The sequence below is a fragment of the Aspergillus ambiguus genome, assembly GCF_047715705.1.
Source record: "Aspergillus ambiguus strain CBS 117.58 unplaced genomic scaffold BDV59scaffold_25, whole genome shotgun sequence".
Taxonomy (NCBI): domain Eukaryota; kingdom Fungi; phylum Ascomycota; class Eurotiomycetes; order Eurotiales; family Aspergillaceae; genus Aspergillus; species Aspergillus ambiguus.
In genome coordinates, this window is record NW_027395538.1 from 153,809 (window position 1) to 177,949 (window position 24,141).

The following is a 24,141-nucleotide window of genomic DNA, read 5'->3' on the forward strand; positions in this document are numbered from 1 at the left end:
AACCCTTTACCTGAAAGAACGATGACTTCTCTTTCGATGTATGTCGTCCCCCAGCCTGGCGCTCCATTGGCCAACGGAACGTCTCTCGACCGCCCTCGGAGTTTAGTTAATCCCGCAACATCGCCGAAATTTCTCAAGGAACAAACAGCACACCACATACAATCGATACATCCCCCAATGACATCAACTACGGCCTTCTAAACCTCATCTTCCACGCAAAAAACTCCACGAAACAAACCCTTGCAGACATCTTCTCCAACCACCAATCGCCCTTGTCCCAGCGGCGACCCAGATCTCCGCCGGAGCCCCCGATGCCGGTCAGCATGGCGATGCGCAGCTCGACGCTCCTGTCCTCGCGATTCCTGCGACCCTTCACCATCGGCAAGACATGCGTGCGGTGCTTCCATAAAAACACAACTCCCCGGACAGCACCGTCCCCGACACCCTTCGTCCCCGACGTCGAGACCTTCCTCACTCTGATTGGACGCGGCATGTCCAAGCACGCCAGCAAGCTGCCGTCATGGGAGAAGCTCTTCACTCTCAGCTCGACCGAGCTCCGCGACCTGGGCATCGAGCCGGCCCGACAGCGGCGGTATCTGCTGCGGAAGCGGGAGAAGTTCCGGCAGGGTGCGTACGGGCCGGGCGGCGATCTGGAGCATGTGGTGGACGGGGCGGCGCAGTTGCGGGTGGTGGAAGTGCCGCTTGACGGTGAGACGTCGTCCGCGTCCGCCACGTTGTCGCCCGGGATGCGCAAGGCGGTCGTGAACCTGCCGCCGGACGCCACTTCGTATACGCACGATACGTCGAAGCCGCTCAAGAAGTTCGCGCACATGAAGGTGCACAATGGATCGATGATCCGGGGCCCGTTCTTGCAGCCTCTTAAGGGCACCAATGGCAGTGCAGCCCTCATCAAAGTCCAGGAGGGCATGTGGGAGGACAAGCTAGGCCACAAGGTCGATGGAGGAGAGAGAAGACGGGCAGAGGTCCGGGCGAAGAAGCGGAGCGAAGAGAGAAGGAAGGGTACTGCGTGATTGATCTAGCCTGCTACTTTGGAGACATCGGTCGCTTGTATTATACGTCTGTCGAATTTATTATGTACTATTTGTGCTTGGCGGGCGGAGAGTAGGGTAGATAGGAGGCCCGTGGGGTTGTTATATTCGGAACTTCTACAGGGTGAAATGAGGGCTGGAAATATTCTTTCTATTCGTTACTTGTAGTGCACAGTGCATGATTACAATATAATACTATAGACATGTTCGAAGACGCACGTGTGGATAATCAATTAAACCACTGGTGAAAGAAGTCCCAGAGGGAGAAGCCGAATGAGAACCCATTAGAGCTTTCGCTTTACAGGCTTCTAATGGAAGAGCTGCCAGTCATGAATTAGAGGTTCTATTCTTTGGAGGCGGTCTCGCGCTTTTCGAATTGTACAATCGACTTGCCGAGAGGCTTGGAGAAAAGAGACTGCAATGCAATTAGCTTCAGTAGTTCAGTAGCAAACCAGATAGGACAGTGTAAGAACTCACCGAATAATCAGTTTCGGGGAGAGTGTTGGCGCCCGGCGCGTTCTTGAACTTGAAGAGTCTCACCAAGGCCGCGGTGATGGCACCCAGCTGGACATAGGCGAATTGCTCACCAATGCACCGATGGCGGCCAGCACCAAAAGGCAGGTACGGGCTGTTCGTACCCTTGGTCACCAGGCCGTAGCCATAGTCGATGGTCTCTTCCTCCTCGGAACTCTTGGCAACGGCGGCCTCAGTCTCATCCCACCGGTGAGGATCCCATTTCAGGGGTTCGGGGAAGTGCTCCTCGGACCGGGCGGTGACACCCGGCGAGGAAAGCACGTTGTGCGAGGTAGGAATGACGTAGGGAGTGCCCTCGACCGGCATGGGGTTCTTCACGGCTCTCATGATGGAGTGGATAGGGGCGTGGATACGCAGGGTCTCCTTGATCACCTTGGCGTGGAGCTCCAGCTTTTGCAGGCTGTCCCATGTAAGCGGGGGAAGATCTGAGCCCAGCACACGCAGCTGCTCCTGGTAGAGCTCCTCCATGATCTCGGGATTCTCAGCCAGACGCAGGACAATCCAGGAGGCGGTAGACGAGGACGAATGCTGACCGGCCATAAGAAGGGCGATCATCATGTGGGCGATTTCCTCGTCGGGCAGCGGAGTGCCGTCCTTGTAGACGCACGACATGAGGTTCCAGACCATATCCTCCGAATCCTTCTTTCCACCAGCCTGGCGACGCTCCTTGATGATTTCCATGTAAGTCTGAGCCATCTTCTTCTGCGCCGCATCACGCTTGCGGTTGTGCGGGAGGGGAGCCCAGGGCAGGACGAAGTTGATGGGGGCGAAGCCCATGTCCAGATCATGGTACATTTCGGCAAAGGTGGAGTTAAATCGGCTGCGGACCTCCTTTCCCTGCAGAGAGCGCGAAGCGGTATAGATCGTGATTTCGGCGATGATTTTGCAGACGTCGAAAGTTCCCTTGGGTGCCTGGAACGTCGGGCAGTTCTTGACGAAATCTTCCACCTCGGAGGTGATCAGTCGAGCGTACGAGCGAAGCGCATCGGAAGTCAGGCCGAATTTGACAAACTAGACAGGTCAGCGACAGGGGCCACGGGCGGAATCGCGCGACAGGCGTCGGTTACCTTCTTCTGCTCCATCAATTTGGCGTTGGGGCAATCGTAGACCACACGGCGACCAAAGACCGGGGTCGTGAGAGGAGAATAGACCTCCTCGGCACAGACATCACGGAGCTTGCCATTCAGGATGAAATCATTGCCCTTGGTTCCCAAGTACACGGTCGTCTTCTTTCCGAGGAGGACAAAGGTGAAGATGTCGCCATACTAGAAGCCCAGACACTGTCAATTAAACCACTCACTCGACATATTGGTTCGTAGAGCCACTAACCTTTGCGCGACAGTCGAAGAAAAACTTGTAGGGATCAATGCCGTAACTGATAGTGCTACCGATCCAGGGAACCCAGTGGAACACCACCGGAGGCTCGTGGGGGTTCTTAAAGAGAAGTTGTCGCAAAACATTGACAATGACAGACAGCATAAATACCGTCAACAGGACAGCTCCCCCAAGGATCCATATCGACAGAGTCGAGCAATGCTCGCAAAGGCTGTTGACAATGTCCGCAAACACACCCATGACTGCGGAATGCAAGATAGACGAGGAAATTCAGAGGTGTAGGAAGTCGCGAGAGAAGGACAAGTGTCTCATACGGAGGCACCCTCCTGTAAGCTCGTGGGGTGAGTCGGCCGATACAGCGAAGGAGGGTCCTGTGAATAAGAGGTCAGGAGATGGAGACGGGGCGCGCGATACGGAATACGGAGGGCGCAGACTGGAAATTCCTGCGAAAATACTCCGTACTTGAAAAAAAGCCGTACTCCGTACTTAAAAAAAGAACCGCGCGCCAGGGGACCGGCTTGACTAAGCGGGGCTAGGCCTGAAGGGGTTTGAACCCGTGTAGGGGCCAATCAAAGCCGCTTTTTGAAGCGTGGAAATCACAGGGGAGGCGAGAAGCCAATCACCGGGAGCGATTTCACATCACGCCACTCGGTATCCTCCACATACATTAATTACTACCCCGATGCATACGCCATAAATTTACTATTACTAGAGCTCAAGTCCTCAAACTGCATTATTTTGATATGAAGTTAGTAATACCTTTCATCCAACTCCACCATCCTTGCGCCAATGCCCGGACTCCAACAAAAAGAGACCATCACTTAAACTCTTATGACATCCAGAATCCTGCACCTCCGTCTATTTATACCGGCTGGTAGGATCTTCTTCGAACAAAACAGGGTCCCCACCCTCTCCCAGGTTGACAAAATCTCGTGGAGCATTTGGTCCGCCAGGTGTTTCCTGTTTCTGGCTGGAAATGGGCTGGTTGTGCACACGTTTTCCTGCATTGTTCTTGTGAAAGACCTTGACCGGTGCGCCGTGTTCCTCTCTACACTCACTGAAAATTGCATCGTTGATGCTGCTGAGAAGGGTGCGTTCACGGGCCATTTTCCGTTTGGAGAAATCCAATCTCCCCAGAGCACCGGTGAGTCCGTCAGTACTATCTGTCAAACTCTGCGTGTTGCCCGTGAGCCACGGGTGCTCTAGACATTCCTCCACGGTGAGCCTCTTATCCACATCGACAGTGAGCATCCGGTCGATAAGATCCAGGGCGGGATCGCCAACAGAGTCCCAGTAGGGCGAAGGATAGTCGAAACGGCCACTCTTAATCTGCTGCGCCAGGGTGTACGGGTTGTCGCGGGAGTAGAGCTCGTCTGAGAAGGGAGGAAATCCACACAGACAGATGTAGAGAACAACCCCCAGGGACCAAATATCTACCGCTTTGGTATATTTGCGGTAACGGGACTCCTGTAAGATCTCCGGAGCCACATCTAGACACGACACAGGATAAGCATAGGTTTCATAATGGGGCCCAAAGGCTTCACTTACAACTTGGAGTTCCACATCTGAGATCACGTTGTCACCCTGGTTAGCACTGATTCAGAGATCCCCCCAAGTAACGTGGGATGTACATACAAGGTCGTAGTGAAGGAATCCTCCCCGATGATTTTGGCAAGCCCAAAGTCGCCCAACTTCACGGTCAGCTTCTTATCGGCCACTAAGATGTTCTCCGGTTTGATATCTCGGTGAACAATCCCCCGATCGTGCTGTTTGTATCAGCAGGGTCCTTTCCCATCATCAAAAGGTGTCCGTACCAAATATTTAAGTCCCTCGAACAGCTGGCGGAAGATATGACGGGTTTCGTTCTCCGAAAACTTCTGTTTACTTACGATGAGATTGAAGAGTTCGCCTTCGGGAGCAAGCTCCAGCACCAGGTACACCCCGTCACTTTCATCGAAAGTGTCCTTTAAACATAGCAAATTTGGATGATTCACTCCCATGAGGAGGCCAATCTCTTGCTGCAGAGGGTCCGTCTGGGATTTTTGAGAGTCACCGGGACGTTTCTCGAACATTTTTACCGCGTACTGAGTTCCCGTTGACCGCTCCACGCAGAGGTAGACCGTTGCAAAATGTCCTTTTCCGAGCGTTCGGAAAATCCGGTACTGTTGACGGAACGCATTGGTGTCTCTTGTCTGGGGATGTCGAAAGACAAATCTTGCTTCGTTTAAGATCGTAATCTCATCTCCGTCTTCCAATTCCCGGTGTTTGTTCCGTCCGACAACGGCATCATTCACAAAGGTGCCATTGCTGGACAAATCCTCCAGGACAGCTACGGAGCCGCCCTTTCGGTTTTCTGAGAAAAGCAAAAAATGCCGGTTCGATACTGTGGGAACGTTGAGAACGAGATCTGGCTGTCGTTAGTGTTCGAACCGGGGGGGTGTTGCTGTCATTGTCATTGATCCTTACCGCATTCCGGATGACGACCAACAAGATAACCTCCAGGTGAGGACTTCTTGCCCTGCATGGACGCAGGTGGTCGACCTTGCCGGGACCCTCTCTTATCGGATTGGCATTTGGTGTCTTCCTTGCCGTTGGTGCAGCTGTCACGCTTGCGAAGGACCAGTATGTCCCGAAAATTGTCATCGAGCGGAATCAAATAGCCCCATACTCCCTCTGCGACTTCATCCTCGACCTCGTTGGCAAAAGACCTCGGGGGATAGACAAACTGGGAGAGAGCCTGGGTATCACCCGGCGAAGAATCTTGTTGGAGGGAGTCATCAAGTGTTGGGGTTTGATGGCGCGCTTGACTGGAGACCGGGGGTGTTGCGGTTACGTCCTTTCGGGTATCTGTCGCCGTTGAATCATGCTGCGTGAGAGGAGTCGGCAGATAAGACTGGCTGACGGGGGTGGTCTGTTTCTGGCTCTGGGAGCTGATTCTCTGAGATCGTCGGGGCTTCTTCAAGTCTTGGGAATCATTGTCAACACTGGCCTATCGTGCGGATGCCGGATTAGCTATCTGGGTTGACGAGGACAGGAAAGTATACACACCAGTCCACGCTTGAGGGAACTCTTCTCGGTTTTGGGGACCATGGTTAGGTATTTTTCCCAGACTTTGTCATGCTCTGTGCTACTAAGGAGGTAGATCACGGAGGGAACACCGGTGGATTGTGGCGAAGGAACCAAACAAAAACACCGGATTCCTTGCAAGGAGAGAACGGATATGTGGTTAATGAACGCCTGGCCCAATAAAACGAGTGAAATCGGGGGGCGTGTGAGAATGGGGATCGGGAGAGAAAAACAAGCTGGAGTCGATTTTCTGGTGGTCTCGAGTCGAGGAGGCGCGTTCTGGTCGACCTTTCCGCCAAGAGCATCAAGCTTACACTGTCCAGTAGACCGAGATAACAAATAGACGCCACATACACCGGTTGGTAGTAAATAATAATATAATATATCTATTTCGTTTTACTCTATTTTGACTTATATTAATTGTACTTATTTCTACTGTCTTTCTATCAAATACTTACTATCTGATGCCTACCAGTACTCCGTAGCGATAGCAGCCATGCCCTAAAGGGGAAAAAAAAGAATACAACAATACGGATAAAAATAAAATTAAATAATACATATAATAAAATAAACCCTAGTCTATCTATCTACAGATCTCTCCCATATCCCATATGATTCCTCCCACATCCGAGGCATGAGTGGATCCGGGGTCGGCGTTTCGGAATTACCCAGACTCCCGCCTGTGACGTCCAGGGGCACGCGTTAATTACTTTAACTACTCCATCCTCCGGAGTATATTCTGTTACATCCTCCCCTCTACCGGTCTGCTGACAGTTGCCCTTCACTATGTCAGAGTGAGTACTGGAATTGTTCGCCTCGCATCCTCGTACTAATACTGTTCCTCAGCCTACCGGATAACATTCGTTCCAAGGCGTTGGAGAAGCTCGCAACCATCGCCGTCGCAGCGCCGCCAAACGATCAGGCCGACATTGTTCGACTGACAACACATTATCAGCCTGCGACCGCTCACTCCAATGGCCTCAATGGTGTTTTGCAACACCAGGCCCCCACCTCGCGAGTTCCCATGGTCCGTCTCACCTCCAAACCTCCGTCTCCGATAGAATTATGGTCTGACCCCAGCAGGGAATTCGTGAGCTAGACGTTCTTATTGCCCTGTGCAAAGCCGCTTCATCGGTAACCAAATTGGAACATGCTTCCAGATTGGTGTCTCAACTTTCCCGTTATCTTCCTGAGGCGCATAGCCAGCTCTTCCGTCAGTCGCCGTTTCTACACAACATCAAGCCATCACCTTGGGAGTCCCTCACCTCTAACCTTACATCGGCTCTTCTTCTTCTCGGATCCGAATACCCGACGCTGCGTGAGATTGTCCTTCAATCGGTCAACGAATACCTATACAACTGCACCGAAGCCGTCAAGGCGGCCGTTCCATTCAAACACTACGATTCAGGCGCCGCGAAGCATGGCGCTGGTCATGAGTCTGCTGGAGTATTGGCGATCACTGTCTCTCTCGTTGGATTTTTGGAGGCATCGGCCAAGTATACGGCGTTTTGGTCTGCGACAGAGAAGCTGCGCCTAGTCGAGCACATGCGGTCCGTGTTGTCCGAGTCTTTCATGGTCGCAATTGAGACTGCATCCTCTACCGTGCGCAACGCGGGTGTTCCAGATACCACTCTCCGAGACTGGAGGAGATATACCCGACGTTATGCCAGCGACGGACGCCCCCTGGGGGCCATGCTGCTCCAGGAAGGGTTCATGCGCTTCGTCAAAGCGTGTATGACATCCCTGATCGGGGCGCAGAACTTATCCGACGATGAACTCCTGGACGATTACATGAATGGCGTTGGAATTGCGAGGAGCAATGATCATGCTGAAATGGCTCTTGTCGACCGCGTGACTGAGATTATCGCCCAACAGATCCAGCTATTGGAGGATGGGTCTGATTACCTGCAGCTGGGTTCTCCGTGGCAACAGCGGCTCACTTTCTCTGCAAAGACATTTGCCTTGATTGGGTACCTTCATTGTGTCCTTTTGAGTGAAGACAAGAGTAGCAGCGAAGACTTCCTTTCGTGGCTAGAGGATACATTGGTTGATTCCAACCAGATGTCTTGTGTGGAGTTGGCAACAGCGACTCTCAAGAGTATCGCAATCATCGCAAGGATGTCCTTTAACAATGCCTCCTCCGGCAGTCGATCTCTCCTGAGGTTCATCGTGGAAGGTAGCGTCCCCACGAAGCCAACCGGGTCCGTGGCTGCCAGATGCCTCGCTCAAGCTCTCGGCATTCTGTCCGAAGATGCTGTGATAACGACCCTATATTCATTGGGAAATGTTTTGAGCCCAGGTTCAGGTACTGAGAAGACATACGCGACGGGAGACACCAATGGTCCTAATGCTAGTGTTGTGTCTCTGGCGACCAACGGCGAAGAGGGCACTGTCCCTTTCAAGAACGTCATTCATGCTATTGTGACGATCGCGGCAAGCTGCAATGATGAGAAGATCAGTGCCCTAGCCCAGTCCATGCTACTACAGAAGATAGGAAAGGTAAACGTGACAGTTGATTGCTGTATTGTCAAGGAAACCGCCTCGCTGTCTCTGAGCACTGGACAAGCTGAGTTCCAACTTCTTCTCAAATTTTATGATCGCGTCTACCGGGATGGGGTCAGTAAGGGACACACGAATACCACCAATGCTGTCCAGAGTGCAATGACCTACTTGTCAACGACCTTAAAGAGACATTCCCCTCTTTACAGGATGTACTTGATCCATTTACTGGAGAGTATCGTGAACAAAGGCGATGCTCCCGATTTCGAGAGTGAGCGACAGAGGGATCTTGTCCTGGCGCCCAGCGACATCGTTCCACTCCTAAAGCCTCTGGCTCTCCTTGTCGCCTCCCCAGGGGGCATGGAAGGAGATGAAATCGTGATGGATTACGACCAGGATGTCACTACTTTGTTCCGTGATGCCTGGTTCAATATTGCGGTCCATGGAATATCGCTCAATTCTGCCGTTTCTCGGAACCATCAGAAGGAACTACGCCTGCTGGCAAAATATACCCCACCTCTTGTTGCTGAAGACCGGATGGAAATGCTAGAAAGCGATGTGGAACTAAACACGATCCTCAGACGAGGAATGAATCAGCAGCGTCTGCTGGAGCAGAAGAAGGTCCTGACTACCGAACTTCCAAGCCGGGAATCTGATATCAAGCGGTTGAACTACCCCAGAGCCGTCTTTCTCAATGCGGCTATGATGGTGGAAAGCCTTCGAGCTCTATCAGGAGACTGCACAAAATTCCTCCATTATTTCCGAGACCCGGCTCTTGTCACTGCGGAAATGTCGTCGTGCATGAGCGCAATTGCAGAAAAGATCGTGGCTTGTTATCTTTCTCTGACTCTTTCCGAGAAGCACGAAGATTTCTCGGTCCCCTTCTTGTCAAAAGAGCTGGCTAATTTCTTTGTGGCCTGCTGCCATCGCATCGAGAGAGTGCAGAATGTCGCGGTGTTCTGTGCAAATAAGATTATAAAAGAGTGTCCGTCAGCTCTCTGCGAGAAACACTCATTGTTCGCTCTGCTTGAGCTACTGACTGTGATGTGGTCTTCCTGCCTCGAAGAAGAGCTTGATGAATATGGCTGGAGATCTTCCTTCACATCGCCGACTGGGCTAGTCAAGGTCGACCTTCCGGATAACTACAACTTCAGGAAAAGGACCTTAGATATGCTCATGGAGCGTGCCTGGGTGTGGGTAACATCAGTGATGGATATCGCTCCTTTAGATATCAAAGGCCTCCTTCAGGTATGCTTCGGATGTACACCCCAAAGAAATCATATCTGACTGCATATAGACTTATTTATCCGTTTCCGAAGTGACTGCCGACTTTGGTCATGTCTCAATGGGACGTTCGTTTGCGCTAGATTTGGGATCTCTCATTCCTAGAAGTGACCAGCGACTTGGTATGTCTAGTGCTTATAGCCCTCCTATATGGGGAGTCGGTGCTAACAATTCCTAATAGGTTCGGTCGAAAATTATGGCGCTAATAAGGTGGATGTTGCATCCGATTTCATCGCTCAATACACGACGCGCCAGAAGTACCGATATCCCGATGCTCTATCAGGTCATGCTCCAGACCGCCAAGAAGCTAGACTCAGTCGTAAGGACTGCTATCGACATTCGTATGAAACAAAGCTAATCCAGAGTCTTTTAGGCATTGAATATTCTCCGACTGTTTTGCCTCTAATGAGTTCGACCGATAATGTTGAAAAGGCTCTATCTCAGCTCTGTGAGAGGGCCAAGTCGGGGCATGAAACTCCGCAAGATGAAGTCCACGATGTCTTGCGACAGGCTGCTGCACTCCTATGCGGTAAAGAGAATCCTCATCCATCTCTTTCTCATTATCTCGTTGCTTTGCCATTCGAGATATTCTCGAAAGAATCTATTAGCCTGGGAATGTCCCTGTGGCTGGGAGTCATCAATGAGAACCCGAGAGTGGAACCCAAGATTCTGGTAGAGGTGATGTCCGCATGGGAAAGGACGATTGAGCGTCGCAAAGGACTGTTTGACCCGTCATTCGAGTAAGCATATGTCTCCTCAACATTACATGCAAATCTAACCAGAATTAGTTATGTCGATCCCTTATATGCGAAGATTGAGCTTTTGCCAACAGACAAGGCATTGATGCTCAACAAGCAACAGAAGGCTCAGAACACCCTCATCCCTCATTTGCTGGTGCTTCACTTCTTCGAGAGTCACTACAGCGCGATCCGCCTTGGTAATGTGCAAGACCAGCGTCTGTTCTGCCGACTCATAGATCGGACAGCGGTAGGTCTCCTGCGTACCAATGGCCATCCTTTGTCTAGAGAGCTACACTTCCGGATTATCCTTTTCAGCCTGAAAGTGCTGGAGCACATCAGCTCTACAGATCCAGCCGCTACGTGGAAGCTTAAAGATCAGATTCTGTCTGCCGCGTTGCATTGGTTCAAGCACCCGCCGAGGTATGTGTCGCATCCGACCCTTGGGTTTGCCAGTCTAATATTCGAGATAGGTGGTCTTTTGGAGGAAACCGCTTGCAGATCAAAGCTGAGGATAAGATTCTCAGCGACGTCGTATTGGCCTTGAGTCGTGTTTCTGGGATTGCTTCTCAGAATCGTGGCCCGTATAAGTCGCTGCAAGGCAAGCAAGACCTTCTCCATGCCCTCATCGAAAATGAGAGGTCTCGCTTGAAAGTATGGCTTTATCCGCTGGAGCCGGACCGCAAGCATTACATGTCTCATCCTTCTGGGAACAGAAATCTCACTGAGGTAGGCTGGTCGACACTGGCCCTCTAGCATCCACGAGAGGGTAATACTATATCATCAGCGCACTAAATGACTAATGTGTTTTCAGGAGGTGGCATCTCTTCTTTGGCTCGCGTGGGCTGAGAGCCCGGGCTTAGCAATCCAGCTTGCTGCTCGATTCCCATCTCCGAAACTTAAGAACGACGTCCGCTGGTTATTGCTTAACTTCCCCGAGAAGGTCATGGAAGAAGCTAGTAGCCTTGAGATTATGTTTGGCACGTCTCTGCCCTCAGATGTTTCTTTCCAACTGAAGGTATGTTTTCGCTGTATCCTGTCTTTGGCGGAGCTGACCCGTATAGTACCTATTGTATTGGGCTCCCGTAAACCCCACTGAAGCTTTGACATACTTCCTGCCTGCCTATGGAAACCACCCATACATACTGCAATATGCTATGAAGGCCCTGGAAAGCCACCCGATCGATGTCCGCTTCTATTTTGTACCACAATTGGTCCAAGCTTTGAGATACGACACTCTCGGCTATGTGGAACGGTATATCATGGAGACAGCCAAACAATCCCAGCTGTTCGCGCACCAAGTGATTTGGAACATGAAAGCCAACTCGTACAAAGATGAAGACTCCCAAGTTGTAAGTTTTACCACCTGAAACAACGAAAGGACGTACTAACGAACAAACAGCCTGATCCCCTGAAGCCTACGTTGGACAGATTTATGGATACCTTGGTGACAAGTTTCACTGATGAGGAGAAGGAGTTTTACGAAAGGGAGTTCTCTTTCTTCAACGATATCACTGGAATTTCGGGAAAGCTTCGGCCTTACATTAAGAGGAGCAAGCCCGAGAAGAAGGAAAAGATCGAAGAGGAGCTTCGCAAGATCAAGGTGGAAGTCGGCGTTTACCTCCCTAGTAACCCCGATGGTGTTGTCGTTGGGATCGACCGCAAGTCTGGAAAGCCGCTGCAAAGCCACGCCAAAGCACCTTACATGGCGACATTCAGGATTCAAAAAACAAGGGCTCGTCTGGATTCTGGAGCTACCAACGGACCTTCGGTAAATGGAAACCAAGTGATGGCACCTTCGGACACTCAGGAAGACGAGAGGGTGGAGACATACGAGGTCTGGCAGTCCGCTATCTTCAAGGTCGGCGATGACTGTCGTCAAGATATGCTTGCACTGCAGATGATTGCCGCGTTCCGGAGCATCTTCTCCAGCATCGGCCTAGACGTGTGGGTATTCCCATACCGCGTCACGTCCACGGCCCCCGGGTGCGGTGTGATTGATGTCCTTCCCAACTCGATTTCTCGGGACATGCTGGGACGCGAAGCGGTCAATGGGCTTTACGACTACTTTGTCTCCAAGTATGGCGGTGAGGACTCGATCAAGTTCCAGGAAGCCCGGACCAACTTCGTCAAGAGTATGGCCGCATATTCCGTCATCTCATATCTCCTGCAGTTCAAGGACCGCCATAATGGCAACATCATGGTCGACGACGCTGGGCACATCATCCACATTGACTTCGGGTTCTGCTTCGATATCGCGCCGGGTGGAGTTCGCTTTGAACGCGCGCCGTTCAAGCTGACCTCAGAGATGGTCGCCGTAATGAGTGGCACGCAGGTGCACGCGCATGCCGGCGGCAATTCTGGAGGCCCTCTCAGCCTCCCTGGAGGGTCTCACCATCCTACTAGCACGCAGCCGTACCGGTGGTTCGAGTCGCTCGTTGTCAAGGCATTCCTCGCGTCGCGGCCGTATAGCAGTAAGCTGTCGCATATCGTGTCTTTGATGCTGGACAGTGGCTTGCCTTGTTTCAAGCCGGAAACGCTCAAGAATTTCCGGGACCGATTCGTTCTTGACAAGAGTGAGCGAGACGCGGCCGAGTATATGCGCGATCTTGTGCGGAAATCGTACATGAGCGTTTCTACCAAGGGATATGATCAGTTCCAGCTGTTGACCAACGGTATCCCGTATTAGAAACGATGCCGGTGATCTGTATATATTCGTTTCTGTCAATATACTATAAATTCAAGATTCCCTAGTTCATTCTCTGAAAGCGTGATTTGTCTCACTTGGTGAAACCTTAGATGGGAAGCTGATAAGCCATCGCTAACAAATACATTGCAGGCTAAATAAGTATCGAGATATGCCAAACGTCAACTGAAACAAGAACCAATTTGAAACCCTGACAGTTATGTCAAATTTTATCCCGCTCTCGGTTTGATGCATTTCATCTTCAATCATGAGACCTTCGAAATAGAGACTGGCCAGCAGCATCCAATAGAAACATATAAACGGTCGTATCATAGAACATCATCGCAGTATGTGCCGAACAACCAATCTGGGTTAAAAAAGATAAAAGCAGACCAGACGATTCTAGCGAACGTCCGTCAACTCGACAAGACCGACAATAGCCCTCCCATGGGTGCGGTAGTTGCAGGAGCTCCGCACGCTTCCTGTGTGTAGGAACGGCATGGAAGCCACTGGTCCTGTAGACAAAGGAAATCAAGCAACAGCTGTGCACTCTTCCAGCGTCATAACAATGCGCAGCATTTTCCCTCAGCATCAATCATTCGTTATACTCCACCTTCCCGGTATACACACGAATCCTCAAACATCGTAAAATGGAAAAATGATGAAGAATGATGAAAAGAACGCGCAAACGCACAAAGCTAGTCCATGAAATCCCCACGGAGAATTTTCTCCTGGAAAAAGTCCGGCTTATTTTGCTTCGGCTGCTTCGGCATCTCTCGGGAGGGCTGCTCCATGGAGGCGATCGATGCAGCGCGTTGATGGTGACCGGCAGGGCTCATGGCGGCCTGATTATGGCCCGGAGGCGCATTGGGGGAGATGGTGCCAAAGGAAGGGGCACGCTCTGCGCGGGACCGGAGGGCTTCGGTCCAGTTGAAACCTTCGCCTAATGCTCGCCGAGATAGGTTAGATCTATCGTTCTGGGAGACAGGTTTTGGACTTGCAGCAAGCGGAGAAGTAGTGGTTGGAGGATGGGGGGACGAGGAGCTGCTGATGGAAGAGGCAGCCCGATGGCCCCCGGAAACAGAAGACGCAGAAGAGGGATATCTACCATTGCCCACGCTCCCTCCACGGACATCACGCAGAGCCTGCGCGCCAAAGGAGAGGCGACGTGCAAAGGGGGAGTTAGCGCTGGGGGGAGCGCTTTCTCCGTCTTCGGCAACGGCCTCGTCAATGTTGGCGGAGCTGGATCCAATCGAGCTGGAGATACTGCCGTGACGGAACGATCTTCCTCCGAAGGGGGATGTTTGGGTGGGAGAGCCGGAGAGGCCTAGAGTGGTGATGGACAGCCGTCGGCCTGGGTTGGCCTGTGGGATTGGGCCGGTGGGAGCACCGGACGATTGACCTTGGGTTCCGGGCTTGGACGCATAGTCTGAAAAACCGAGCCCCGAGGCCAAGGAGGCACGACGAGGGCGGGAGGAGGACTGAGGAACTGAAATTGGCGAAGTGGAGCGGTCGTTGGACATGATCAGGAGTTGCTGAGGTGGGAATGGGAGCGAGGAAGAAATAAGATTTCTGGATATTGAGGGGCGCGGGAGACGACCGGGTGGTTAAATCGGGAAGTTTATGAGGTTGGGCAAAGGAGCGGGCACGTGCAAGGCGATGTTGGACGGTCTAACCGCCCCTTCGTGTATATGGGACGAAAGGAGGGGATATCGCTGGCAATCTGGTTGGAATGTAGGCGGGTGGTGTGATGGGTGTCGTTTCAGGGGATCATGAGATGACGTCAAGATTGACGAATGGTCTGATCGGGAAGAATCCTCGGGATACAATGGAAAGATACGCCTGGATGAGAACGAAAATATGTTAATATGGAGAGCTGGAGGGAGGCGAAATCAATGGCGGCTAGGTGACTGATGAGAGGAATGACAAAAGTACCTGCGAGGTAAGGCGTCGTGGGCTGATCGGAGGGGAATGTACGAAGGAAAACAATGAGAGCGGGGAAGGGATCAAGGTATATATAGAAGGCGTGTTATAGGACTGGGATGGAGGAGCGAGGAAAGAGGAGAGAATTGGCGTTGAAGCGGGCTAAAAGGAGCTGGGTGGCCAAGGTTGCAGAGCTTACCTGAAGAGGGGAATGGAGGTCGTGGAGTGAGCGGGGGAGGAATCCGAAGGGATGGACGAGGCGGACCAAGGACAGAGAATGGAAGAGACCGTGGGACGAAGAGAGGTTGAAGATGGGGAGACGACGAGGAGAGGAGAGAGATGGAGGGAAGAAGCGAAGACGAGGAAGAGATGAAGCAGCAGCTCCGGTGGTGATTGGTTTACCCCACAAAATCCGTTTCGGGGCGGGGCTAGCCCGTTTGGGCGGCGATGGAGACATCGATGATTCATCGTCGATCATGAAGATCGGGTATGACGATGTCGCGATGGGTGAGGAGATCCACGGTTCTGTCCGATAATCAAGCTCCTATTTCTCAAGGCCCATGATTCTACGAATCCAGATCGTTTGAATATCGAGATTGCATAGTATTCCAACGTTGGCTGGTCATCCAATTCGTTTTGCTTAGTCATCAACCACCCAGCGACTCACTACGGTAGTTAACTATCAATATTAATTACCTCCTAAGCAACTCCATACTTCATATTCTTCGCTCATTGGCCGTCCTTCAACGGCTCTCACGGTCCTTACAAGCTGTGACTGAGTGCGCACGCCTCGCCTCTCCCAATCGTTATCCATTTCCGCTAAGCTTGGCGTCGATCCGGATCGGCCAAACTCTCAACTTCTAGGCAGCCGATATTCCTCCCCCTGGCGAATGCCAATTACTTCAAAGCAACAATTGCGCATATTGCATGCACATCAACTCGCATCATGCAGGTGCCGAGAAAAATCCTTGAAGAATTGGGGCTTGTCTCCCTCTGGACGTCCTCCCGCGACGTCAAGCTTCTCTGCGCCCAGCGATTGATCCGACTCTTTGCTTACGGAGGCTCCACGCTCATTCTCGCCTCCTATCTCTCGGCCTTGGGCATTACCGATGCTAAAATTGGTCTGTTCATGACCTTGACCTTGGTCGGAGATGTGATGATCAGCTTTTTCCTGACCCTTTTTGCCGACGCGATGGGTCGGAAAGCCGTCTTGGCCCTCGGTTCGGCTCTGATGGCGGCCAGTGGCGTGGTTTTCGGGTTGTTCACCAACTACTGGATTCTTTTAATTGCCGCGGTCGTTGGGGTTATCAGTCCGAGGTAGTCCACTACCATCTTACCAACACAAATCACATACTAACTCTCAATCAGTGGAAATGAAATCGGTCCCTTTCGTGCAGTCGAGGAGTCAACCCTGGCTCATCTTACCCACCATGACCTGCTCAGCGATATTTTCGCCTGGTATTCTCTTATTGGGAACGCCGGTACAGCGTTGGGCATGATGGCCTGTGGATGGGCCATAAACCTTTTACAATTCTCCAAAGGATGGGAGTTCGTCCACGCATGTCGTGTCATCTTCTTCGCCTATGCTGTCATTGGCGGGATTAAGCTTATGTTCTCCATCGCCCTGAGTAGCAAAATCGAGGCAGAAGTCAAGAAACCTGTTCGTCCGGCGCCGCAGCAACCTACCGAGCCTGCATCAAACGAAACCCAGCCACTTCTTGGGGAACAGCCAAACAACACTCAGTCTGAAAGAAAATCGTTATTTTACTTCCTTGGAGACAAGTCCCTTGTATCCTTGGTCATTCGGCTTTTCGTTCTCTTTGGCCTCGATTCCTTTGCATCGGGTCTGGCCTCGCTGTGCGTTGCCTATCTCTGATAGTCCTTCCTGCAACACAGCTAATCAAAGACAGCTCATGGATGACCTATTTCTTCAAGCGCAAATTCTCCCTTCCTGAGGGAGAACTTGGCTCTATTTTCTTTGTCACAAGTCTCATATCTGCGGCATCTATGCTGGTAGCATCCTCCATTGCAAAACGCATCGGCAATGTCAAGGTAGTATCCCATCTTGGCATCTCTATATTCAACTTATACTGACACGTAAAGACCATGGTGTTCACTCACTTGCCGTCGGCCATATGCCTCGCTCTCATTCCAGTCCCGTCCATTCTTCCTCTGGCGCTGACTTTTCTGGTCCTCCGTGCATGCTCACAGAGTATGGACGTCGCCCCGAGATCGGCTTTCCTGGCCGCTGCGCTTCCATCGGACAAGCGAACGGCCATTATGGGATCTGTTAATGTTATCAAGACTTGCACTCAAAGCTTAGGTCCTCTCCTCACCGGCGTCCTTGCCAGTCATAACAGATTCGGTCTTTCCTTTGTGATTGCTGGCATCTTGAAATGTACTTATGATATCGGTATGCTTCTCAGCTTTGCCGGGCGAGAACCATCCCGCCGACGGCCCGTACAGGACGAAGAGGGCGCCTGAACCACCATGACCAAGATCTATCAGCTCGCATAAACACGCTTCAAGAAAATAGACCGATGGCTCTATACACATCGACTAGGTGCCTGTTTATCTGCTCACCTTGGACTAGCTCAACCGATATTCGAGTAAGTTTGCAAAAGGAATGTGCATGTAGGTGGATATATAAATCGACAGACCCACTTCCAAATCCCTTCATCCGGCTAGCAGAGTATACAGCATACCATTTCCATTTCAATATACCCTGGTCTAATTCAAATATATTTCCTAGAGACCCCCAAGACAATCTCCTTCGTAGGCACTATACTTCTATAAAATTTTACTGCTTGGCAGTGCGGCGGTGCATGTGGTGCCTCAGGCCGCAACAACGGGTAAATGCCTTACCAGTAATAAAACGCCAACCTCGTCACAACCTCCAACGTTCTAATATCACCCCGGCATCCCCTATCATAAAGCCTTGGGAATCCCGCGATCGCATGTATGGTACTTGCCTCCGAGGAGATGGGTGACTCCATGGAATCCCATCAAAGCAAGACGTCCCATGTCAGACAAGCTGCCTGCCTCAATTGCAGACGCAGCAAGATCCGATGCAATCGGACCGCAGGCAGTGAAGCATGTGACAAATGCAGACAGGCTAACCTGGACTGTGTGGTACCCAGTCACCACGTGGGTAGACAAAAGGGCGTCAAAAAGTAAGTGGCGATAACTGCAGAATAACTCATGATACATGCTGATGCCTCCACAGCAAACGGAAAGGCCTTGAGAAGGCACTCCATCAGATAGAGCAAGCTATCAAGAGACCCAAGTCTGATGGCTCGGGGTCTGATGCTGCCCAAAGAATTATCTCCAACCTTCAAGACCTGCTGAACAAGACTCACGGGGGGCCGTCGCAGCAGCCGCAAAGCGAGACCGACGACCTGTCAGAGGGACCTGAACAGTCCCATTCTTTCCCATCTCCGCACCAGATGAATGCAGGAGATAACCTGTCCTTGGATGATGCAGAAAACCCACTGCAACTACTAGCTCGCGCGTCTGATCTGCAACTGTCACCAGCGGAGGTGCGGGAGCCTCCAAGATGGGCTTCCGCTACGCCTGTACAGCCAACAGCCATACCAAGAAGCCCTCTTGGCGGCAATGAGCAATCTGCCAAGTCCTTCTTTGTCCCTGTCCGGGCCGGCGTAGATGTTGGGCCGGACATGGACCCCATCGACGTGGGGTTGGTGACATTCACTGAAGCCGAGTCACTCTTCTCCTTGTAGGTCTAGCTGGGCTTAATCCTCCTGTCCCAGGCAAACACCGTGCTTACCTTCCTAGCTTCTACCAGAATCTCGCACACACACGCTGGGGCCTTGATCCCCTTGTGCACACGACGGCATTTGTACGCTCCCAGTCAGCCTTTCTCTTCACCTCAATAATGGCTGCAGCCGCTTTATTCCTACCCTCCGCAGTTGCCTTGTCGAGGAGACTTTCTAGGCACTGCAAGTCGTTGGCTCACAAGGTTATTTCGCAACGACTCAGATCGGTCGAAATTGTTCTTGCTTTTATGGTTAACGTCCCATGGATGGCACCTGGGGCCTGTCTAGGGGATGACGATACCTGCAGCTACATCGCCCAAGCTCTGACAGTTGCGCTGGACCTATCGTTGAATAAGATTATCGTACCGTCGACAAGCTTTGATAGTGAGCTTCTAAAGAAGCTACCGAAAGCTGATTGCATCGACGCAAGAAGAGCCCTGCATATTGATGGATTCGATGATGTCGACCCTTCGTCTGCGTGGGGCCAAAGACTCTTACGCAGACGGGAAAGAACATGGATTGCACTATATGTTCTCGAGCGGGGGTGAGACACCTTGATGGCGAGTTTGTTCCTTTCTAGTCTTTGCTGACACCCACTGTAGTGTATGCCTTGCCCGCGGACGGAACTACACGGTCCCCCCTACTGCTCTCGTTGAAAATTGCGATAGGTGGCATGTTTCTAATTTTGCAGACTCCCGTGATGGGCCCATGAATTCGATGGCTGTTTTGAGAAGAAATCTGGTACCCCCTCCACACTGATATTCTTTTCTCCTAGTACTTACGTTCGACAGGACGAGCTTTTCCAACGCGTCAAGTCTAGTTGTGATAGTTCCCAAACAGGTGATACCGGGTCCGAAGTTGCTCAATCGTACGCCACCAACTATATTCCGCCTTATAGACCCTAACAGTGTCTTAGGATTAAAGAGATGATCGAGAGCTTTTACGATCAATGGTATGAAATATGGGCCTCGGAGATCGGAGAAGGTCAAAGTACGTTCCCCCAGGCCTTTGCATAAGATAGATTGGAAGGCACGAACTTATACATCACAGCTCTTTCTCTCCCACCATATGTTGAGATTTTGGTTATACATACTCGCCTATCGACATATGGTGGCGTGATCAACCATCCAACAGCACCTCTCGAAGTGAAGCGCTTCTTCCGCGCGGCGGGCCTGTCATCGGCGCTGAACGTCATGAGAGCCGCCATCCAGGGGGAGTCGAGGCTGAAGTCTATGCCGAACAATACCGTGATAATGATCTCCTTTGCCGCATGCTCCGCGCTGAGTCTCAGCGTGATGCCAGAGGATAGCAGGTCTAGCCTGGCACCGAGTGTACGAAACTTAATCGAAGAGACTGCGGATGTCCTGGAACGAATTGGAGCGACACCAAGCCACCGAAACGGAGCCTCTGTTCTTTACGGACGATTTCTCCGAGAGCTGATCCGACGTGGTCCTGTAAATACAAGCACCCAAGGCCAGAACGACAACCGAATGGTGGCCCCCAGAACATCGTTGCCGCCTACCAGAACATTTGATGGATATGCGCATCTCCCTTCTGCGACGCAGCCGCCATTTTCGGCGCCTCTGTTTTGGTCGGAGCCCTTGCATTTCTCTGCAATGTCGGACGACCAAATCATTGACGCGGTAAACCGCGCGGGCGGCGCGTTCGGAACGAGCTTTCCTGACGTCCCACTGGATGACATGCTTAGCTGGGAATGGCTGGATCTTGGCAATACGGGCGATTTCAGCTTCTAGCTGGAGCTGCTTGTGTAGACGTGGGTGGGATGACCTTTGCCAGCCGAGTTCCGCTCTTCGGCTTCCAGAAGTAGCTCCGAGTGCCGAGGGGTCCCTACACATCACGGTCCCATGTTAGATTGCCGACGAAACAATTCTTAAGACAGTCGCGTCCCCATTCCGATTTGTTACCTTGCAATTTTCCTGTGTGTTTTTCCTCCTGTACACGAGCATATCATTATGGCGACCGCTAGGATCTCAGCGCTGGCTTTGTCCCGGAGGGCTGCCACCGTTGCTCGGCCGCGAATCCAGCTGGCGACGCACCACAAGATAAATACGCGCCCCCTGCTTCATTCATATACCAGCGGGGTCGCAAAATACTCTACTGCAGCTGCTGATCAGCCACCGCGCGCTCCGACAGTTGACCGTGGCGCTTCGAAGTTGTACAAGGATGCGGATGAAGCTGTCGCTGATCTCAAGAGCGGTTCAACCATCCTCAGCTCCGGTTTCGGTCTGTGCGGTGTGGCAGGTAGGACGCCGATTATAGGGGAAGCTACACAGTAAAATGCATCTAACATTCACTGACAGAAACCCTCATCAACGCAATCCACCGACGAGGCGCTGAAAATCTCCACTCGCTGACCGCCGTCTCGAACAACGCCGGAGCCCCAGGAAAAGGGGGGCTCTCTACACTGACGCAAGCAGGCCAGGTAAACCGCCTGATTCTATCTTACCTCGGAAACAACAAAGCCCTGGAGAAGAAGTACTTGAGCGGAAACATCGCAATTGAGCTGTGCCCGCAAGGCACACTGGCGGAACGTCTGCGCGCCGGCGGAGCTGGAATCCCAGCCTTTTTCACACCCACCGGAGTCCGTGAGTCATCATTTCCGCCATCGTATAAACTACGGTTCTAACCAATTGCGTTCGCAGATACCCTGCTCCAGGAGGGACAAATTCCCGTCCGGGTGGACGAGTCCGGGAAAGTCCTCGAGAGCGGAAAGCCCCGTGAGACCCGGGTCTTCAATGGAAAGACGTACCTGATGGAATCAGCCCTCACCGGCGACGTTGCTATAATCCGTGCGTGGAAAGCCGACGCAGCTGGAAACTGTGTCTTCCGGTAAGATTGGCCTCCTGGCGGGAGATGTTGGTGCTAAGTGGGATTCAGGTACACCACAAAAGCTTTCGGTCCGATCATGGCCAAGGCAGCTACCCTCACCATTGTGGAGGCGGAGAATATTGTCCCCGTCGGCTCGATCGATCCAAATGATGTTGATCTTCCTGGGATTTTCGTAGATCGGATTGTCCCGGCTACAGATGAGAAACACATTGAGCTGATGAAGCTGCGTCCGGCTGAGGATGGGTCCGCGAAAGATTCGAAAGATGCTGCCATTGTCCAGCGCAACCGAATTGCGAAGAGAGCAGCAAAGGAGCTCAGACAGGGATACTACGTGAACCTCGGCGTTGGTGAGTAGCTCGCCGCTCGAAGGTCGACCCATTCTCATGAATCACAGGGATCCCTACCCTGGCGCCTTCGTTCTTGCCAGAGGAAGTCAAAGTCTGGGTTCAATCGGAGAACGGCATCCTTGGAATGGTGAGTGATGTTCGTGATTTATGTGGTACGTGGCTAATGAAGTTAGGGTCCATACCCGACTGAGGACGAGGTCGATGCGTAAGTGCTTTGATTCGAAGCAAGTGATCTGATCTAACTGGTTCAGCGATATCATCAATGCCGGGAAAGAAACTGTTACACTGGTCCCCGGTGCAGCGACCTTCGACAGTAGCGAGTCTTTCGGTATGATCCGTGGCGGACACGTTGATGTTTCGATTCTGGGGGTGCGTAACGACCTACTCCGACCTGCACATTAGCGATATCACTAACTGCGTATAGGCTCTCCAAGTCAGCGCCAACGGTGACCTTGCCAACTACATGATCCCCGGCAAGGTATTCAAGGGAATGGGAGGCGCCATGGATTTGATTTCCAACCCCGACCAGACTAAGATCGTCGTGGCCACAAGCCACACAGCCAAGGACGGCTCCCCGAAGATCGTATCCGAGTGCAGTCTGCCGTTGACTGGCGCCAACTGCGTCAGCACCATCATCACCGACCTGGTAAGTCCGTACGACGAATAATCCACGTCATGTCTAACTATGTGTTAGTGTGTTTTCCAGGTGGACCGGGCCAAGGGCCAGCTTCTGCTGACGGAGCTTGCTCCCGGCGTGGAAGTCGAGGAAGTCATGAGCAAGACCGGGGCGAAGTTCTCAGTCGCGGAGCAATTGGAGCTGATGGAATAGACGCGTGCATTTTTCGTATATACACACATCTTGTTATTGTAGCTTGAGATCAGCGTATAAAACCAATGTACATATCGAATATCCAATGTGGCACTCATATATACCTATTCAAGAAGCACTGCTATGTACAATATCAACAGTCTATCGATCTAATATTTACAATTTGGCCGATAATCCAGGCGCAAAGTTCGACCCACCACCCTGGCTAATACTCTCAACAATGCTATCAACGCAGTTCAAAACCCATGTATTCCCCTCGTCACTCGCAAGCCACTTCGCCCCGGCCTCGGTCTCCACGTCCTGCACCCACGAACCGTCTTCCAGCGCCTTCCGCAGACCAAAGACATGCGACGTTACCTGAGGACCGACGCCAGTCTGCGCGCGCAGACAAGAAATCGCCACGATGGAAGTAGCAACACGGCCGACATTGGCGCCGGTGGTCCGACCAGCCGGGTCGGAGAGGAGGGCACCGTAGTTGCTGTTCAGGATATGCACAGGCAGATCTGGGTGCGAGTCGGCGAGCTTATCGTAGAGCTTGTTCTCGAACGGGCGGTAGATGGAGTCCCAGAGCGAGCGGCCGCGGGCACAGATGTCGTTGATGTTGTCAGTGGTGGGGGCCCGGGTCGGGGTGCATGACATGTCGGCGGCCACGGAGGCGGGGAGACCGGCCTTGAAGGCGTTGAGACAGTTGATTGTGCGTGGGATGCCGTTGAAGCTGATGCATTTCAGGCCAACTTCGCGCATGAGTTCGGCGATGGCGACGGCTTCGGCGGGAGACTGCGACTTGGAGGCGAGCTGGAAGAGCACGGCCAGTGAGTCGGGGGAGTTCATTGTCATTGTTGCAGCAGTCTACCGCCGGGTTAGCTTGTCTGTATTTTGTAGCAGGGTGATGTCGGGGTGAGGGCGACTTACGGAGAGCGCTAGCCACGACGGACGGGAGACATTGTTCGCGATCGCCGACTGTTGGATGTGCTGATAGACGGATTGGATGTTGCGAGGGGCGGGGACCGTGTTGGGACGGGCAGCCGGAGAGTTAATGAGGGCCTTGAGGCCAGAGGATAGCTTGGACATGGCGGGTGGTGAGATGGTGCGATGGAGGGATATCAGATGGAAATGCGGGAAGGTGAAGTTATTATGTAGGCGTGTGGATGGACCTCGGCATTAAAAGTGAGCCCCGACCGATACGGGGTGTGACAATACCGTGTAATATTGGGGGTGCATCAGCC

The 24,141-nt window shown here is 52.2% G+C and overlaps 9 protein-coding genes across 9 annotated transcripts; 5 read left to right on the forward strand and 4 right to left on the reverse strand.

Moving 5' to 3' along the window:
- Nucleotides 1–49: 49 nt before the first annotated feature.
- On the forward strand, nt 50–1,184 carry BDV59DRAFT_182491 (mitochondrial 37S ribosomal protein mS41). The gene has a single exon (XM_073690369.1). It carries the CDS (start codon nt 312–314, stop codon nt 1,029–1,031), a length of 720 nt encoding a protein of 239 aa, XP_073546138.1. The 5' UTR covers nt 50–311; the 3' UTR covers nt 1,032–1,184.
- Nucleotides 1,185–1,392: 208 nt separating this feature from the next.
- On the reverse strand, nt 1,393–6,008 carry BDV59DRAFT_194336 (cytochrome P450; the record flags this gene model as incomplete). Its single annotated transcript, XM_073692379.1, has 11 exons — nt 1,393–1,464; nt 1,527–2,594; nt 2,651–2,848; nt 2,913–3,160; nt 3,622–3,626; nt 3,787–4,408; nt 4,467–4,468; nt 4,539–4,684; nt 4,733–5,329; nt 5,407–5,874; nt 5,967–6,008. The coding sequence occupies 11 exons, from the start codon at nt 6,006–6,008 to the stop codon at nt 1,393–1,395; spliced, it is 3,468 nt and encodes a 1,155-aa protein (XP_073546139.1).
- A 705-nt stretch (nt 6,009–6,713) lies between these two features.
- stt4 (1-phosphatidylinositol 4-kinase STT4) lies at nt 6,714–13,316 on the forward strand. The gene is made up of 11 exons (XM_073696910.1): nt 6,714–6,778; nt 6,831–7,011; nt 7,068–9,731; nt 9,781–9,889; nt 9,949–10,086; nt 10,141–10,507; nt 10,556–10,927; nt 10,978–11,233; nt 11,319–11,522; nt 11,569–11,856; nt 11,907–13,316. Exons 1-11 carry the CDS (start codon nt 6,771–6,773, stop codon nt 13,191–13,193), a joined length of 5,874 nt encoding a protein of 1,957 aa, XP_073546140.1. The 5' UTR covers nt 6,714–6,770; the 3' UTR covers nt 13,194–13,316.
- A 256-nt stretch (nt 13,317–13,572) lies between these two features.
- On the reverse strand, nt 13,573–14,919 carry BDV59DRAFT_69054 (uncharacterized protein). Its single transcript, XM_073696915.1, has 2 exons — nt 14,299–14,919; nt 13,573–14,133 (listed from the first exon to the last, which is right to left on the reverse strand). Exons 1-2 carry the CDS (start codon nt 14,711–14,713, stop codon nt 13,889–13,891), a joined length of 660 nt encoding a protein of 219 aa, XP_073546141.1. The 5' UTR covers nt 14,714–14,919; the 3' UTR covers nt 13,573–13,888.
- On the reverse strand, nt 14,837–15,806 carry BDV59DRAFT_69043 (uncharacterized protein). Its single transcript, XM_073696914.1, has 3 exons — nt 15,313–15,806; nt 15,126–15,227; nt 14,837–15,032 (listed from the first exon to the last, which is right to left on the reverse strand). Exons 1-3 carry the CDS (start codon nt 15,589–15,591, stop codon nt 14,961–14,963), a joined length of 453 nt encoding a protein of 150 aa, XP_073546142.1. The 5' UTR covers nt 15,592–15,806; the 3' UTR covers nt 14,837–14,960.
- Nucleotides 15,807–16,407: 601 nt separating this feature from the next.
- On the forward strand, nt 16,408–17,887 carry BDV59DRAFT_182509 (putative MFS transporter). Its single transcript, XM_073690370.1, has 3 exons — nt 16,408–16,970; nt 17,024–17,165; nt 17,217–17,887. Exons 1-3 carry the CDS (start codon nt 16,609–16,611, stop codon nt 17,595–17,597), a joined length of 885 nt encoding a protein of 294 aa, XP_073546143.1. The 5' UTR covers nt 16,408–16,608; the 3' UTR covers nt 17,598–17,887.
- On the forward strand, nt 17,734–20,753 carry BDV59DRAFT_69022 (uncharacterized protein). The gene is made up of 7 exons (XM_073696912.1): nt 17,734–18,286; nt 18,340–18,849; nt 18,909–19,433; nt 19,492–19,630; nt 19,681–19,757; nt 19,806–19,879; nt 19,940–20,753. The coding sequence occupies exons 1-7, from the start codon at nt 18,075–18,077 to the stop codon at nt 20,641–20,643; spliced, it is 2,241 nt and encodes a 746-aa protein (XP_073546144.1). The 5' UTR covers nt 17,734–18,074; the 3' UTR covers nt 20,644–20,753.
- On the forward strand, nt 20,754–22,983 carry BDV59DRAFT_68956 (3-oxoacid CoA-transferase). The gene is made up of 9 exons (XM_073696911.1): nt 20,754–21,151; nt 21,211–21,495; nt 21,553–21,739; nt 21,788–22,086; nt 22,134–22,213; nt 22,260–22,291; nt 22,338–22,455; nt 22,511–22,732; nt 22,781–22,983. The coding sequence occupies exons 1-9, from the start codon at nt 20,863–20,865 to the stop codon at nt 22,913–22,915; spliced, it is 1,647 nt and encodes a 548-aa protein (XP_073546145.1). The 5' UTR covers nt 20,754–20,862; the 3' UTR covers nt 22,916–22,983.
- Nucleotide 22,984: 1 nt separating this feature from the next.
- Nucleotides 22,985–24,062, reverse strand: BDV59DRAFT_69026 (uncharacterized protein). Its single transcript, XM_073696913.1, has 2 exons — nt 23,828–24,062; nt 22,985–23,764 (listed from the first exon to the last, which is right to left on the reverse strand). The coding sequence occupies exons 1-2, from the start codon at nt 23,984–23,986 to the stop codon at nt 23,072–23,074; spliced, it is 852 nt and encodes a 283-aa protein (XP_073546146.1). The 5' UTR covers nt 23,987–24,062; the 3' UTR covers nt 22,985–23,071.
- Between the last annotated feature and the right edge of the window lie 79 nt (nt 24,063–24,141).

Bases quoted from the DNA above. Each gene is read 5' to 3' on its own strand.
- BDV59DRAFT_182491 (XM_073690369.1), top strand. From the start codon at position 312: ATGCCGGTCAGCATGGCGATGCGCAGCTCGACGCTCCTGTCCTCGCGA.
- stt4 (XM_073696910.1), top strand. The intron at 9,890-9,948 runs GTATGTCTAGTG...AATTCCTAATAG, and splicing joins TAGAAGTGACCAGCGACTTG to GTTCGGTCGAAAATTATGGC. The intron at 10,087-10,140 runs GTAAGGACTGCT...AGAGTCTTTTAG, and splicing joins CCAAGAAGCTAGACTCAGTC to GCATTGAATATTCTCCGACT.
- BDV59DRAFT_69054 (XM_073696915.1), bottom strand. From the start codon at position 14,713: ATGTCCAACGACCGCTCCACTTCGCCAATTTCAGTTCCTCAGTCCTCC. The intron at 14,134-14,298 runs GTAGATATCCCT...GGCGAGCATTAG, and splicing joins TGGAGGGAGCGTGGGCAATG to GCGAAGGTTTCAACTGGACC.
- BDV59DRAFT_69043 (XM_073696914.1), bottom strand. From the start codon at position 15,591: ATGATCGACGATGAATCATCGATGTCTCCATCGCCGCCCAAACGGGCT. The intron at 15,228-15,312 runs GTAAGCTCTGCA...CCTCCATCCCAG, and splicing joins ACCTCCATTCCCCTCTTCAG to TCCTATAACACGCCTTCTAT. The intron at 15,033-15,125 runs GTACTTTTGTCA...GTTCTCATCCAG, and splicing joins CACGACGCCTTACCTCGCAG to GCGTATCTTTCCATTGTATC.
- BDV59DRAFT_182509 (XM_073690370.1), top strand. From the start codon at position 16,609: ATGATGGCCTGTGGATGGGCCATAAACCTTTTACAATTCTCCAAAGGA. The intron at 16,971-17,023 runs GTGCGTTGCCTA...AATCAAAGACAG, and splicing joins GCATCGGGTCTGGCCTCGCT to CTCATGGATGACCTATTTCT. The intron at 17,166-17,216 runs GTAGTATCCCAT...TGACACGTAAAG, and splicing joins AACGCATCGGCAATGTCAAG to ACCATGGTGTTCACTCACTT.
- BDV59DRAFT_69022 (XM_073696912.1), top strand. From the start codon at position 18,075: ATGGTACTTGCCTCCGAGGAGATGGGTGACTCCATGGAATCCCATCAA. The intron at 19,434-19,491 runs GTGAGACACCTT...CACCCACTGTAG, and splicing joins CTATATGTTCTCGAGCGGGG to TGTATGCCTTGCCCGCGGAC. The intron at 19,758-19,805 runs GTACGCCACCAA...ACAGTGTCTTAG, and splicing joins GGGTCCGAAGTTGCTCAATC to GATTAAAGAGATGATCGAGA.
- BDV59DRAFT_68956 (XM_073696911.1), top strand. From the start codon at position 20,863: ATGGCGACCGCTAGGATCTCAGCGCTGGCTTTGTCCCGGAGGGCTGCC. The intron at 22,087-22,133 runs GTGAGTAGCTCG...CATGAATCACAG, and splicing joins CTACGTGAACCTCGGCGTTG to GGATCCCTACCCTGGCGCCT. The intron at 22,214-22,259 runs GTGAGTGATGTT...TAATGAAGTTAG, and splicing joins AGAACGGCATCCTTGGAATG to GGTCCATACCCGACTGAGGA.
- BDV59DRAFT_69026 (XM_073696913.1), bottom strand. From the start codon at position 23,986: ATGTCCAAGCTATCCTCTGGCCTCAAGGCCCTCATTAACTCTCCGGCT. The intron at 23,765-23,827 runs GTAAGTCGCCCT...ACCCGGCGGTAG, and splicing joins CGTCGTGGCTAGCGCTCTCC to ACTGCTGCAACAATGACAAT.